The 16,109-nt window shown below is 39.9% G+C and overlaps 2 protein-coding genes across 5 annotated transcripts in view; one reads left to right on the top strand and one right to left on the bottom strand.

Moving 5' to 3' along the window:
- The window catches only part of ELP1 (elongator acetyltransferase complex subunit 1), a 75,350-nt gene extending 68,815 nt beyond the window's left edge, over nucleotides 1–6,535 (bottom strand). Inside the window, exons 1-4 of one of the 2 annotated variants that reach the window (XM_053566348.1) lie at nucleotides 6,357–6,535; nucleotides 3,483–3,597; nucleotides 2,312–2,516; nucleotides 920–1,072 (exon numbers count right to left, since the gene is read on the bottom strand). In XM_053566348.1, the coding sequence (XP_053422323.1) occupies nucleotides 920–1,072; nucleotides 2,312–2,461 (303 nt within the window). In that variant the 5' untranslated portion in view covers nucleotides 2,462–2,516; nucleotides 3,483–3,597; nucleotides 6,357–6,535. The remainder of the gene's footprint in view (nucleotides 1–919; nucleotides 1,073–2,311; nucleotides 2,517–3,482; nucleotides 3,598–6,356) is intronic. The other variant, XM_053566337.1, reaches the window with a different exon arrangement.
- A 128-nt stretch (nucleotides 6,536–6,663) lies between these two features.
- On the top strand, nucleotides 6,664–14,985 carry ABITRAM (actin binding transcription modulator). 3 transcript variants are annotated; one of them, XM_053566388.1, is made up of 6 exons: nucleotides 6,664–6,797; nucleotides 8,640–8,691; nucleotides 9,626–9,755; nucleotides 12,529–12,605; nucleotides 12,685–12,754; nucleotides 12,850–14,985. In XM_053566388.1, the coding sequence occupies exons 1-6, from the start codon at nucleotides 6,665–6,667 to the stop codon at nucleotides 12,985–12,987; spliced, it is 600 nt and encodes a 199-aa protein (XP_053422363.1). In that variant the 5' UTR covers nucleotide 6,664; the 3' UTR covers nucleotides 12,988–14,985. The 3 variants fall into 3 exon arrangements, with proteins under 3 accessions (XP_053422363.1, XP_053422376.1, XP_053422370.1); XM_053566395.1 differs by lacking the exon at nucleotides 6,664–6,797 and adding an exon at nucleotides 6,798–6,966; XM_053566401.1 differs by lacking the exon at nucleotides 12,685–12,754 and having other exon boundaries at nucleotides 12,850–12,938.
- Nucleotides 14,986–16,109: the final 1,124 nt, after the last annotated feature.

The following is a 16,109-nucleotide window of genomic DNA, read 5'->3' as shown; positions in this document are numbered from 1 at the left end:
GACAGAAGTATCTGAGCTTGAGCTCAGAAGCTCGAGACCAGCCCAAGCAAGACTGAGACCCTGTCTCCGCTAAAAATAAAAAGATTTATCAGGCATTGTGGCTGGCACCCGTAGTCCCAGTTACTCAGGAGGCTGAGGCATGAGAATCACTGAGCCCAGGAGATTGAGGCTGCCGTCAGCTAGGCTGATGCCACCCACAAGCAATAGACTGAGACCATCTCCAAAAGAAAAAAAAAAAAAAAATTCAGTAGACAAAACTGAGTTTTAGAAGAATCTTGAATTGCTTCTCAGCCTTTAGGCTAGGATCTTGTAGAATAATCTTGAAATACAGCTAAAGCCATGCCAACAATTTTTTTTTTTTGAGACAAAGTTTTACTCTGTTGCTAGGGCTAAAGTACAGTGGTGTCATCATAGCTCACTAAAAGGACAAGTTCCTGGGCTTAAGCAATCTCCTACCTGATTCTCCCCAGGAGCTGGGACTATAGGCCTGCCCCAGTGCTCCACCATGCCCAGCTAATTTTTCTTTCCATTTTTCTAAGAGACAAGGTCTTGCTATGTCACTCAGGTTGGCCTCCAACTCCTGGCCTCAAGCTATCCTCCCACCTCAGTCTCACAAAGTGCTAGAATTACAAGCATGAGCCACCACACCCAGTCCAAAATTTTTTTAATAAATAAATTTATAATAAAAAACCTCTAATATAGGCAAGACAGGAATGCAAGAGGGACTTTACCTAACAATTGCAATCAGTGTAACCTGGCTTATTGTACCCTCAATGAATCCCCAACAATAAAAAAAAAAAAAAACCTCTACTATACAGAAGCTTAAACATTATGGCTACTGATTTGAAAACCTCCACAATAACAAATGATCTATCTGAGGATGCTTAAGACTTCCTCCTCACTAGACTCTTCGACTTACCAGGTGTGTGCTGAGACTGCAGAGTACGACATCTCCAGAAGCTGTGGCCACACACACAGACTCCTGATCTAGCAAGTCCTGAATACCAACAATGCAGCCACTTCCATCCTCTGGGAGAAAGCCTTCTGCCACCAAAGAAATTTCATTTTTCACCTTTCACCAAAACAAACACATAAGCAAATTAACCGAGTATACCTTCAAGAACAATTCATAACACTTCCAGAAATAAAATTTTTTTTCTTTATTTGTGCTTTCAATTTTAGCTGGCTTTCACTCTTCTTAGTTTGAAGGTTTTTTTTTTCTTTTCTTTTTTTTCTGTTCTTCCTTTTGCAATTCTCTTGCCCTTTACCTCCCAAGTAGCTGGGATTACAGGTGCCCACCACAACACCTGGCTTTTTTTCTTTTTTTTTTTTTTTTGGTAGAGACGGGGTTTCACTCTGGCTCACTCCTGCTCATACTGGTCTTGAACCTCTGAGCTCAGGAAATCTACCCACCTCGGCCTCCCACAGTGCTGGGACTAATAAAATACTTTTTAATGGTCCTTTTATAATATAATATAAATACAAATATAATATAAAAAAAATTTTTTTTTACTAGATTAAAACCTAAACTTTCATTTGGGAAATATTATAATTCTGCCACCTTTAACAAGAAAAATAGGTAATGTGACCTTTTTGCCAAACAAAAACAAGCCTAGTCTCTTTAAAAATGTCCAATAAAACATGATGCTAACTATGATCTGCTAAGATTTCCACAGTATGAGGAAAAAGCAATAAAAATGTCATCACTTAAATGCATTAGTAGCAAAATATAACTAAGGAAAGATATCAAGATCAACCCACAGAGCTTTTAAAAGTATATATGATTAGGATGCAGGACTCAAGATTCTGATTTAGTTGATAGGAAATGAGGGCTCAAACATACTTTTAGAGACATGTCCCAGCTACTCAGGAGGCTGAGGCAAGAAGATTGCTTGAACCCAGGAGTTCCAGACCCACTAGGTGACACAGAAAGACCTCATCTCAAAAAAATAAAATGAAAAATTTAAAAACCATATTTTAAAAAAGGTCCATGGGCAATTTTCATGTGCATTCCTAGTTGAGAACCACTATTACAAATAGTATTTACATAGTAGAGAGGGTAAAAAGTTGGGTACCCATTCAAAATACAAGGTCAGAGTTTAGCTGACTTAGCTTAAAATAGCAACAGAGTTAAAGTTAGGTTACTATTTAAACTTTGTCTAATGTGGCATATATATAAAGCAAAGAGAATGCTTATTTAGAAAGATATAAATTCAATATGATGTAAAAAAGATTATCCTGAGGAAGAAAGTTTAGAAGAAGACAATTGAAGGGGCCTACACAAGTGTAGCATTCTCCATCAGTCACTTACTTCTCTTCTGATGGGGTCTACTTCTATCAGTCCACGTTCTGAGCCAATGAGTACTGTATTCTGTTCACTTCGAAGACAGAAGCACTGAGGTCTCCCTGGAGCTTGAATATCCCTGAACTCCAGGGTCCGAAATAATTTCAGGTTTCTCATGATGAAGAGATTCCCAAGAGAAAAGTAAAAATATCCCTTGATGAAGCATTAAACCCTAAAAGGTAAAGGAATAGCTTAATAGCGATAAATGACCACATTTATGTAAAGAAAATGATTCAGCAGATAGAGTAGTGGTAATTAGAATTGAAATAACCAAAACAAACAAATAAAAAACAACAACAACAGAACAAAAGAAAAAAACCTCTCTGAGCACTCACCCACATAAAGATGTATGGCAGCAATCTGACCACTATATATAGTTATGGGCAATAAATTGAGGATTCTGAAATTTATTTTACCTTCTCACACTTTAGAAGAGGCAAGATGCTCAACTTCAAAATTTTTTCTTCAAAAAAGATTTAACTTTGTTCCTCAGTAAAGTTGAAGAGAATAAATGAATAATAAAACATTTTATCTTGATGTATTAGGATATCTTTATAACCTGACAGATTTATAAATCACAAAGAAATACAAACGTTTACCTCACTAATTAGAACTATATAAAAATCCATAAAAATATACTGGCAGTTGAAGAGGACCTGGAAAAAACTACTTTAATATCCACTACGGACATTTATTTATAAACTGGCTTTTTATGTTCATAAAAAAGTAAAAATTAGGCTGGGTGCAGTGGTTCATGCCTTTAATCCTAGCAGTCTGGGAGGCCAAGGCGGGTGGAATGCTTGAGCTCAGGAGTTCAAGACCAGCCTGAGCAAGAGCGAGACCCCATCTCTAAGAAAAGAGCCAGGCATTATGGCAGGTGCCTAAAGTCCCAGTTTCTCAGGAGGCTGAAGCAAGAGGATTGCTTGAGCCCAAGAGACTGAAATTGCTATGAGCTATGAGGCCACAGAACTCTACGCTGGGCAACAAAGAAAGACTCTGTCTCAAAAAAAAAAAAAGTAAAATTAGGCCAAGGCGGGAGGATCACTTAAGCCCAGGTTTTTGAGACCAGCCTAAGCAACACAGCAAGACCTCATCTCTACAAAAAATAGAAAAATCAGCCAGGAGCAGTGGCACACACCTGTTGTTCTAGCTACCTAGGAGGCTGAGACAGAGGATTGAGCCCAGAGTTTGAGGTTGTGGTGAACTACCATGAAGCCATTGCACTCTGGCCCAGGCAACTTTAGAAAGAGATCCTGTTTCAAAAAAAAAAAAAAAAATTGAAACCCAAGATAGCAAATTTAAAAAGTATTTACTGTTCCTAGAGGTAAAAGATACTGTGAAATGACAGGAGTTTACTTCACAATGATGATTTGACATAACTACTTCCAATAACTTTATTTTTCTAGCCAGATTTTTACCAGGAAAGAGTCAGAAAAGAATGTAAACAGGAGATCTACTTTGGTTCAGCAAAATCAGATTTGATTTAATGCACAACACTATCAGTAAAAAAACCAAATGTTAATGTGCTAGGTACTTATACTCAGATCCCTTTAAGATTCATGATTATAAGACCCTAACTTATGGTAGGGGTGGCAATTATAAACCACTTGGCCTTATTATATTATTACTTTAATCCAAGGTGGATTCTCTCATCTTGACATTTCACATGGATGACATTGAAAAAATAAAGATGAGTCAATCCTTAGGGGACACAGCAGATAATGTCAAGTCTAATAGGAACACTACAACATACCTGAGTTAAGAGGAAGGCAAAATCATACAGGTGGAAGAAGAGAATGACGGCAGACGATAGTTACAGTATGTTTTGGTGATGCTTACATTCAAAAACCTCTGGAAATTATGTGAACCTGTATTATATCATACAAGTTTTTCAATTAAATCTAATTCTATAGAGAGCGAGCTTGGGTTTTTCGAACCGTACAAAACTTATGCCTTAAATCACCTTTAAACCTCATAAAAATCCCACTGACGTAGATCTGAATGGATAAGTACACTTGAGATGAGAGAATGCCTGGCATGTCTGGCTATAGGGAATAAATAAGGGATAGAATAACAGGAGGTAAGAACAGGCAACAGGAGCCAGCTGTGCAAAATTTGCTACCTGGTTCTCACATTGGTCTATCTACCCTATAATATTAAACAATAAGCATGCTGTTACTGTTACCCTGATCAGATCATCACAGTGTCTCCATATAACCTCTCTGTGACCTTGAATTCTGGTCACCAACAACCTGTGGAGCCCTGGGGTCCATGGACCAACCCCAAAATAATTAAGAATATGAGAGGGATGGTAAAGGCAAAAGGCAAAACACTTTTTCCTGTTTACTTGCTTTTCCTGTCAATATCACACTAGAAACAGGCCAATAGCTAGCACTCCCAGGACCAGCCTCAAGACTCCCATACTCTGAGGTACCAGCACCACTCAGGCAGGGCCCTCCAGGTGTCTGAAATCCAGCTATGCATTCCTCAGGCATCAACAGCAGAAATCTTGAGTTAAGCTTTACTGCCTCTTCCCTAAGGGCTAGGTCTTGATAACCCCAACATCTTCCCTTGTTTTGACCCAGTCCTAGCTAAGTGTTATAGCTGCTTCCTTTAGTTTATCTCCTGTGCTACTTCACTGCTCCCTTTTACTTTTGTTTCTCTAACAGCTATGTAACTAAAGTCTTCATATTGAATTCTCTCAGTCGAAATACTGTATGATTTCTACTTTTCTATCTGGACCCTAACTGACAAATACAGCAAAAACCTGAGTTCTCAAATCTGACCCTTCAAAAATCACTGAGTTCACAGTCAACTAAGGTGAGTTTATTCATCTACTTCCCATTCCCACCACCACAGCCTCAAACTAACTTCTCTGATTTTTCACATCCATCATCTTTATGCTCTTGTCTTCTTAGAAGAAGCCATGTCTCCGCTCCTTTCAAAGTTAGGAAAGGAATATCCTCCAAACTAACCCCAAGTCTATTAGTCCTTTCTTCGACATTTGCAATCTCCAACTCCCTGCCTTCATTGCTTCAATTTTTTTCAGCCCTTAAATGTAGATCATTTCCTAATTTTCTGACTTCTCTATTTTCTTCCCTTGTCCCTTCAACTATCCACCTCTTCGCTAATCACTCTGCCCATGGCGACAACTACCATGCAGATCACTAATACGCTGGTTAGAATGAAATGTCTAGCCCTGACTGAATTAGCCAAAATGAACACTAAATCCACATTTTCAACCTTCTGATGTTATCACTAGCATGTCTCACAAGCACATCAAATGCAAACTGGAAAATGAAGAATTTACTATTCTTCCGCCGCCCCAAAGTTTCCCTATCTGGAAACATAGCATTTCTACTCTCTAGCCTCAAGCTGAAAACTGTCTTTGCCTCCCTTTCGCGTACTCTTTTTGTTAAACTGGCTACCTCTGTGGTTGTTAACATACAGATAGCTGAATCCTTCAGGTAGTACCTTAGCCTATGATACGGTTTGTGGCCTACATCAAACACCGACCAAGTGCTTGCAAAGTGCTAGAATCAAAAAATAAGACATTATTCAGTCACTCCACGGAAATCACAATTAACGGGAAAGGTCACATACAATATTTAATAGAGAAGCACAGGGAACATCACCTCCACAAAAATGTCGCAGACGCGAGATACACAACATAGCACCCGAACTTCTACTAGCCCCTGTCTTCCACAGTGAATTAATTCATTCGTTTTCAGCGGTATTATCCACCCTCTGGAAGCAACACGGAGGTTGAGTGCAGCTGGAGTAGCAGCAAGTCAAGCCCGGGCTGCCGCGCCCAGAAGCACCTCCGGATGGACAGTGGCAGGACTGCAAAACGAAAAATGTAAGGCTCCCGGGAAAAGGTGGTGCACGCCGCACTCCACTCCTTGGCCCGCAGCAGGCCGAGAAGGCTCGAGGTCCCCTTCGCCAGGCCACTCCTGAGAGAACAAGGCCCGGTCCCGTGCCCCCACACCAGGTGGGTCGCTCGAACGCTCACCTGCGCCGCGCTCCAAGGACTTCCAAACTGCAGTCTGCCCCTGCCTCCACTGCCACCTGCAGCCACCTTCCCACAGGGCGCCCAGGATTGCGTCCGCGCTCTCAAGACGCACACTAAGCCGGGGAGAGTAGAGCCCTGAGAAACCGAAGGACAGAGGACCAGGCGCGGATGAGGGAAGCAAACGAGGTGAATCGTGCACGCGCCGAGCGGCGCGAGAGTGACGTCACGAAACGGGGCGTGGCCACGCAAGGAACCTTTTTTGGTCGCTGGTGGTGACTGTCCTCGTCAGTAGCATTAGCAGGGTAAAGATGGAGGAGCTGCCGCCGTCGCCTGTCCCTAAGCCCATTCTATGGTATTTGACCCGTTATGATGTCGGACTCCAAACAGTAACTGAGGGCAGTAGGCGGAGCCTGCAGGCGGAGAGCAGCGCGCGTGCGCACGGTGCGTGCCGGAAAGACGGCCCTAGCCGGGGCCGCCGGGAGGAAGCGCTCGGGTCCTGGAGGGCGGGGGGTAGCGGCGCTGGGGGTCGCCATGGCTACCGAGTCCGAAGCCACGGACCCGGAGGTACCATCACTTGTGGATCGTTATTTCACTCGCTGGTACAAAGCGGGTAAGTACGGAAAGATGTCGCTCTCAGCCGCACTGTGGAGACCAGGATGACAGACATAGCCGCGCGCGCTCTCCCTGGCGCTTCCTCCCCGCCTCGTAAAAAACTTGGACCTCTTCATTCCTTTCTAGGCCGAGAACACGGTATTTGCAAAGTCTCGGAGCCCCGAAATACAGCAGGGCGCGTTCCGAGGCTGGCGAGTGCTGTGCTCGCTCGCGTGTGTGCTGCTCGCGGGAAAATGAGTAGTTTAAACAGGCCCCCGAGGCAGGCGAGGGCGTAGAGTGCAACAGTCCTTGAGTGCCGGGAGGGATCTGTGGGACTCAGTCGAGTACAAGATCAGGTAGAAACTAAAATAGAGGAAGTAAGGATGGAGAAGAGGGTGGGTTAGGTTAGAGACATTTAGAAAGCAGAATCCTCTGTTTCACTTAAGGAGAGGCTGCTGGGATTCGTTTACCACTTAAAAGTAGGTATTTTCTGTTGTCCTGTTTTGTGGACCCAGTTAAGTACTAGTGGCAGGAGCATCATGGGGGACTCTCTTCCAATCCCAACTTTCTTCCTTTTACCCAGCGATAATGGGCATACTCACTCTTAAAAAAATGTTGTAGCATATTTTCTGTTGACCATATTTACAGCGATCAACTCTCCTGGTTCACACAGGAGAGGATTTTCCTGGAATGTGGGACTATCCATGATAATATCAGAACAGCCCTGGAAACCACCAACAAAAAGTGTACTCCTTCCTGACTACTGCTAAGTTATATTCCATTTTATGAACATACTAGTTTATAGATGGAGGATAAACAAAAATTCTCCTTCTAAAGGATATTTGTATTGTTTGCAGCTTTTGGTTGTTATGCGTAAAGCTCCTGTGAGGATTCTTTTCTTTCTTTTTTTTGAGACAGGGTCTTTCTCTGTTGCCATGACAGGAGTGCAATGACATCATTATAACTCACTGCAACCTCAAACTCCTGGGCTCAAGAAATGCTCCTGCCTCAGCCTCCTGAGTGTCTGGGACTACAGACACATGCCACCACACCAGCTAATTTTTCTATTTTTTGTAGAGAGGAGGTCTCACTCTTGCTCAGGCTGGTATTGAACTCCTGACTTCACGGTATCCTCCATCCTCCACCTCCCAGAGTGCTAGGATTACAGGCTTGAGCCATAATCCAGCCTTCTTCCTGTGAGCATTCTTGTGCAGGTTTTCTTGTGGACGTGTTTTCCTATCACTTGAGTAGATGTCTAGAAGTAGAACAACTAGGTTTATAGGGTAGATGAATATATGTTGTTTTCCAAAGTGCTTGTAGCATTGTACAATTCCACTAGCAGTGTTTGAGAATTTCATTGCCTCTACACTTTGGCCATCATTAGGTGCTACAGATTTTTATTTTAGCCATTTTAGTGAAATGACATCTCGGTGTGATTGTAATTTGTATTTCCCTCTTGATAAATGATGTCAAATACCTTTTCATGTGCTTTTTTGCCATTTGTATATTTTTTGACTTTCATTATTTTTTCTAATTGACAATAATTATATGTATAGTGTATAAATTGATACGTGTATATAATGTATAATGATCAAATCAGGATGATTTGCATATCTATCACCTTAAACATTTATCATTTCTTTGTGTTGGAAACATTTAAAATCTGCTCACTAGACTTATTTGTCCTTCTAGATGTCAAAGGAAAGCCCTATGAGGACCACTGTATACTACAGCACTCTAATAGGTAAATAAATTAGGAATTTTAAATTATCAAAATTTAAATTATTATAATATCAAAAAAAATTTGTTTTTCCTGGTACTTCAGCCTGCAATGGTCTTGAATTGAACAAATTTCATTAAGTGAACATTCATTAAATTATCTTACACTGTTGAAATGGTATGTTTGTTGTTTTTATTTTTTTAGAGATAAGGTCTCACTCTGTTGCCCAGGCTGGAGTGCAGTGGCATGATCATAAATCACTGCAGCCTTGAATTCCTGGGCTCAAGCTAGCCTTTTGCCTCAGCTTCCCAAGGTAGCTGGAACTACAGGTGCTTGCCACCACACCTAGCTAATTTTTAAAACATTTTTGTAGAGATGGGGGTCTCACTATGTTGCCCAGACTGGTCTTAAACTCCTGGCCTCAAGTGATCCACCCACCTCAGCATCCCAAAGTACTGGGATTATAGACATGAACCACTGCATCTAGCCTGAAATGGTATAATTGTAAGAATTTGGCTGGCAAGAATGAGTTTTCCAGTGCCTAGGCACTCTGAATAAACTTGGTTACCCAAAAGTCCATATGGAGGACTTTACCATTACTCTACTACTACCTAAAGTAGCCAGCCTGTGCCTGCCTAGCCACTAACTGCCAGAGCCAACGGGGAGACATACAGCAGCTTCCTTTACTTCCCTCTCTTCTATCCCAAGTGCTCCCTACCCTGAAGACTTCTGATTCTTTCCCTTTCCCAGCAAGGAAATCCAGTTCTATTTTCTCCTCTTAGATTATTGCATTCTCCATTCTACAGTTATGCTCCAATAGGAGCCAAAGGAAAGGGGGTAAGATGACAATTTGTCTAAATAACTATCAGTTCATACATTCTTGTGCCAGTAGAAATACTGTATTATCGGAGGAAGAATCAGACCAAGTAACACAGGATCAATTTTTTTCTCCTTGTAGAATATGTGTCATCACATTGGCAGGATCTCATCCAGTCCTTCAAAGTGGAAAAACAATTAAAAGCATTTCCTATCAGATCAGTAACAACTGTAGCAGACTTCAGAACAAGGTCTCTGGGAAATTTAAGCGGGTACGTTCCTGTTAATTCTGTGGTTGTCTACTTACATCCTCTGTACAGTAATAAAAGATCCAGTCAGTCTCAGACTCTGTTAACATATACTTAGAGCACAATTCTCTAACAGTTTTAGGTACTGATTTTAAGTATACATTATCCCTAAAGAAATGCTCAGACCAAAAATAATGAAGTATTTTAGGAGGTACATTATCTGTTACTGTATTACCATCCCTATTATGCCCAGGGTGCAGGAGGAGGAAACAGGCGTTTGAAAAAACAACTCTAATACCAACATAACAAAATATGTTGTCCCTTCTACTTATATTAAACCAGTATCTCAAGCTCTATAAAAATTTAAGTGAACAACTCTTTTTTTTTACCAAATATTTTTACAAATAAAGTTATTTTGTACTTTGTTTTGTTGTTTTTTGTTGTTGTTGTTTTAGAAATAGTCTTGATCTGTTGCCCTAGACTAGAGTGCAATGGCCCAATCATAGCTTTCTGCAGTCTCAAATTCCTGGGCTCAAATGATCCTCCTGTCTCAGCCTCCACATAGCTAGGACTCCAGGCATGCACCACTATGCCCAGCTTCACATATAAATTAAATAGAAAAAATATATACTGAGGGAGTAGGAAAAAGCATCAATATGAAAAAGTATGCAGTATTTGCTCCTTACCATTTTTCCATTTCTAAAGCATTGCCAATCTAATGCACATCTACCCACACCTATACCTCCACATAAAGCTTGGTCATACAGAATGTTACTTCCACCCTCTTTTTATAACTTTATGCAAGATTGATATTTTATCAAAAGACAGCATCACACCAAGGACAATTTAGTAACACATTAAAGTGTCCGGACGGCCCCAGCAGTTGGGAAAATTTCTGTGAATGATTTATGTCCTTTATTTGTTGAGTTAATACTAAGAGTTTTTGCTAATTGCTCTCCCTGTTCTGGGAGACCTTTATTTGAACTCCCCCTTATAGGTCTGAAGTCTCCTAATAACGTGCCTTAAAATTATTTGGTTTTAACCTCAGGAAACAAATGAATTTAGAAAAACATGCACTTTTCTTAAAAGAAAGTCTACAAATTATAATAATAATTAATGCTTATGAGATTGCTATGATAAATCTCTGTTCAAAATAGTAACACTATTGTTATTAATGAAGAATAGAGAAACCTGCTAAGTGAACCCACTATAGATAAGTTCTGATTGGATCTGAGAACTGTCCATCATTTATTCTCCCAGGGGAGGTGATAAAAAGCAGTGGAAAGGCCAGGTTTGGTGGCTCACACCTGTAATCCTAGCACTCTGGGAGACCAAAATGGGAGGCTCACTTGAGCTCAAGAGTTTGAGGCCAGCCTGAGCAAGCGTAAGTCCGTGTCTCTCCTAAAATAAAAATAAATTAGGCAGGCATGCAGTGGGTTTGTAGTCCCAGCTACTCAGGAGCCTGAGGCAGGAGGATCACTTAAGCCCATGAGTTTGAGGTTGCTATGAGCCAGGCTGACACCACAGCATTCTAGCCTGGGAGACAAAGCAAGACTCTGTCTTTAAACAAACACACACACAATCAAAACACTTCTTTTTTTGACACAGACCCATTTTGTAAATTAGCTTCTGAGATGAATCCCTCTGTCTCCTTCCAAAAGCAAGGAGTCACAATGACTGAGGTATTCTGACATGAAGTGCTCACATACAAAGAAGTGAAACCAATGCAGTATTATCTGCATGTCATCTAATAATGTTTTGAGTAGTGGGGGAGGTCATAAATAGCATCTTAATGTCAAATACTTCACTATAGGAAAAATTCCTGAGAAACAAGAGGGTAACACACCAGCCTGAGCAACATAATGAGACCCCATCTTTACAAAAAAATAAAAAAAATTAGGCAGGCATGGTGGTACATGCCTGTTGGTCCCAGCTAGTTGGGAGGCTGAGGCTCATTTGAGGCCAGGAACTTGAGGTTGCAGTGAGCTATGATGTACTCTAGCCTGTGCAGCAGAGCAAGACCCTATCTTAGAAAAAAAAAGAGCAATACACGAGCCATGTCTCCAGTGGCTCTCATAAGCCTCCTTACGGACACTTGTTAGAACCTTCCCAGCACGTGCATCCAGTGGAGTACATGGAACAGTACCTGTGCCATAACATTCAGATACACATCAATATGTAGTACTGACTGACGGGTTCTAGGATAACAGGCAAACCATGTTTGTTTTACAACTTAAAAACTTTACCATATTTTCCAAATTTTCCTCAGAGTACTTTTTTTTAATTAGAAAAATATTCCTTCTTCAGAAAGTCTTAGTGATTCACCCTGTAAAGGAATCCTTTATCTTTAAAGTTTTAATGTAAAAATAATTTAGGAATCTTAAGGAAACTAACTTTATACAGTATTACTGTCACGTTCTGTCATGTTGAATTTATATTATTGCTTGTTCATGGATTTTCCTGCATTTTTGAAATATTTATATTTGGCTATAAGTAGTTTTCTCATTTATAGTTGATAAAATATATTATTAGTCTATTCTGAGTGATAGGCTTTCCTAAAAGAGAGAGAAAGAGAATCACATGTGTCTTAGGTTTTTTTTTCCTTAGAGTCTGGTATGGTGCGTGGCATACAGTAGACACTATATTTGTTGGAATAAATGAGTGATTTTTCTATTTCTGTCATTTTTATTTAAAACACCAGTTCCAGGAATATATCCTGTTGTAACACTGAAAGCTGTCTCTCAAAGGAAAGTGGAAATGTACATCAGTTAGTAACCTCTTCCTTCTCATTACACAGGGGGCACAGTTTCTAACAGAACTTGCACCTCTGTGTAAGATTTACTGCTCCGATGGAGAAGAATATACCGTATCTAGGTGAGTAACCTTTCTAGCTACCAATTTAGGAGAAACAAGGGAAGTAATATTTTTCTTAAAAATAATTTTTTTTAAATAGTTGTGTTAGAGGACGGCTGATGGAAGTGAATGAAAACATTCTCCATAAGCCATCTATTCTTCAAGAAAAGGTAAAGAAGAGGGAAAAATCTGTGCTCCCATCCACATACCTTTCATTGGATTTTTTTATCATTTGACAATGCTAAATATATGGTTTCTTTTCCAGCCATCTACTGAAGGCTACATTGCAGTTGTGTTACCCAAATTTGAAGAAAGTAAAAGCATAACAGAAGGTTTACTGACACAAAAAGAATATGAAGAAGTAGTGGTGAAACGCATTAATGCCACAACAGCTACGTCATGAGGATTGAGATGGATTAAAAAGTAAAGCAGGATTCTTATCCTTACCTGGTCCAAACCATCAGTGCACTAAATGAAAACATCCAGTATGTGGCTTATCACACCCAGCCGCCCACAGGAGAGAACTAATCCTCCTTCCCTTAACCTCATTTTCCCTCTTTGTCTTGCTTAATGAGCCTGGGTTCTCATTTGTCCTCAGCCTCCCAGATCTGCCCTACCTGTGTACTCACTCTTTTTCTCTTACTTCTTCCTAACAACTGCCACACCAGGAATGTTTTTCTGATTAAAAGCAAACAAAGCTATTTGAGGAAAATCTACAAAATACAGAAAAGTTTTAAGTAGCCAACTAGAAGTAATTGACCCATGATGGTTTAATTGCTGTGTCTCTATTTAAAAATCAAAAATTGTTTCTTTTTCATAAAAGATGCTATTTACTGCACATAACTCTGACACACTTTTACTGTAGGAAAAAAATTATGCTACACAATTTTTTGTTTTTTCCCAAATATTTTTTGAAAGTTAGAATTTTCCTTATGAATTCATGAGCTTATGAGCCTATTTAAAATTGAGAAATAAATGCATATAAACTTAACAATAAAAAAAAATAAAAGGAATTTGACCAGTTATCCTATAACCTGAAAATACAGTTGACCCTTTAACGATAGGGGTTTATACTGCACGGGTCTACCTAGATGTGCATTTTTTTTCAACCAAATGCACATCAAAAATATATCTATAGTATTTGCTGGATATGAAACCCATATACAGAGCAGGCCAATTTTTCTTATACTCAGATAATCAGGATTTGATTGCAAGTCTTGAGTATGTGCAGATTTGGGGTATACACAGAAGGCTCTAGATCTGACGGATCCCTTGCATATGCCAAGAGATGACTATACTACATTTTGACATGCTTTTGTTTGAAGGTTGTGGTATGGTTACTGTTTGGCCTCAATTTTCTATCAAAGTTGGAAGAAAACCTAACTGGCCATTCTTACCCAATCTGCCTCCATGTAACACTACCAAGAAGTCTAAGCCTACCCTTTCTGCCTCAAGCCCTCTCCCATTAGGTTGGAGGAAAGTGACAAAGAGTGCAGAGTGTACCTTTTCTCTTCATTATGCCTTCCTCTCTGAAACAAAGTGAAACTGTAACACTGACTTCTTAAATGAGGAACACATGAAAAGGCTTTGAAAAATACAAAGGCCTCCCCTAGCAAGGGGAAGTTTTTTTTTTGAGACAGAGTCTCACTATATTGCCCTTGGTAGAAGGCCATGGCATCACGGCTCATAACAACCTCAAACTCTTGAGCTTAAGCAATTCTCTTGCCTTAGCCTCCCAAGTAGCTCGGACTACAGGCACCTGCCACAACGCCCAGCTATTTTTCCTTGCAGTTGTCATTGTTTAGCTGGGCTGGACCAGGTTTGAACCTGCCACCCTTGGGGTATGTGGCTGGCGCTGTAGCCGTAACTCTGCTACGGGAGCCTTTTTTTTTTTTTTTTTTTTTTTTGAGACAGAGTCTCCCTATGCTACTTTGTTGCCCTCGGAAGAGTGCAGTAGTGTCACAGCTCACAGCAACCTCAAACTCTTGGTCTCAAGTGATTCTCTTGCTTCAGCCTCCCAAGTAGCTAGGACTACAGGCACACACAACACCCAACTATTCTTGTTTAGCAGGCCCCAGCCGGGTTAGAACCCACCACTCCTGGTGCTTTTGGCTGGCGCCCTAACCACTGGGCTAAAGGCGCCAAGCCCAAGTGTAAGTATTATAATGCAAACTGATTCTTGCAATACATACATTGTAGTCACTCAGTCTCACACACACTATTTTCAAGGTAACCACCAAAGAAGTTGCTAAGAATATGTCATTCAAAGGCACAGACGCCTTTGAACAGAGTAGGCTTTTACTGTTTTTTTTGTTTGTTTTTAAAGCAACTATAAATTTATGGTTTAAAACTGGATACCTATTTATATTGAATTTTAAATAAAAAGGACTTTAAAACTTGTTATTTTTCTTTAAGTGCTGTAACATTTAAATATCCCTGTTTAAAACACATTTTTATACAGAAGAAATCACTTGATGTGTAAATTCCTCTGCTTCTCTATTTTTTAATGCTGTTAAAAACATAATAAGTTATCTCTTTCCCAGCCCCAATTCTCTTCTCAGGTATATAAAAGTGTTTTTGTAAATAAAAATCATTTTGGTTCACAAGAAAAATGGCTTATAACCTGAGTGCCAGCATGACTATCTCCCCAGATAGACCCACCAGATGTGATACAGGCTGTAAGTCTATAAACACCTCCAGGGACAGTGCTGTGAGCTGAAATATTAGCACAAACCAGTAGATTCCCCACTTCAAGTAACACAATGATTCTTGAAGACTTCATAAAGATAGCTTTATAAAAGAATAATGTATATTTTACACATAATCTCACATCATTCTCTCATTTCTATTGTATTTTTTTAAATAATTCATACCATGTAGAGATTATCATTTTCATTGTATTTTAAAAGAATATTCTGGTTTCAGAAAATAAAAACTGTGCTTGATGATTCTGTTTAAACAAGTATTTTATAAAGGTCATTAACCAAGCTGAGTGCATCCCATTTTCTTCCTTAGGACTATGGTAAAGTTTTTCAGTTAAATATTGACCAGCTAATTGGTAGTACTACGGTTCTTCAGGATTTGTGAATACTGATTGTGTGATGGATGACCCAGATAAAGATCATCAGACAAGTTTATATATCGACCGACATTTGGCACTTGACATGTCCCGCTGATTTCAAAATGAATGTCCAAACATTAGGATACAAACATCACGAAAAGAGTCCAAAATATTACTATATCATAAGGAGAAAACCTATGAACCAGATCCTTTGATCAAAACTCCACCCCACAAAAGAAAAGCTTTAAACCCTAAAATTAAAAATACTAAAGAAAGATGTTTATTTGTTTTATAATGAACATTCCAAAGCCACATATATAAAATGCATGATTATTCAGAATTTAAACAGCTTCTTGATTCTATCCGTTTTTTTTTTTTAGAGATAGTCTCACTTTGTCACCCTTGGTAGAGTGCGGTGGCATCACAGCTCACAGCAACCTCCAGCTCTTGGGCTTAGATGATTC

The sequence above is a fragment of the Nycticebus coucang genome, chromosome 2 (genome assembly GCF_027406575.1).
Source record: "Nycticebus coucang isolate mNycCou1 chromosome 2, mNycCou1.pri, whole genome shotgun sequence".
NCBI lineage: Eukaryota > Metazoa > Chordata > Mammalia > Primates > Lorisidae > Nycticebus > Nycticebus coucang.
This window is presented reverse-complemented; position numbering and strand designations above follow the sequence as displayed.

Bases quoted from the DNA above. Each gene is read 5' to 3' on its own strand.
- ABITRAM (XM_053566388.1), top strand. From the start codon at position 6,665: ATGGAGGAGCTGCCGCCGTCGCCTGTCCCTAAGCCCATTCTATGGTAT. The intron at 6,798-8,639 runs GTGCGTGCCGGA...TTGTCCTTCTAG, and splicing joins GAGCAGCGCGCGTGCGCACG to ATGTCAAAGGAAAGCCCTAT. The intron at 12,606-12,684 runs GTGAGTAACCTT...TTTTTTAAATAG, and splicing joins GAAGAATATACCGTATCTAG to TTGTGTTAGAGGACGGCTGA.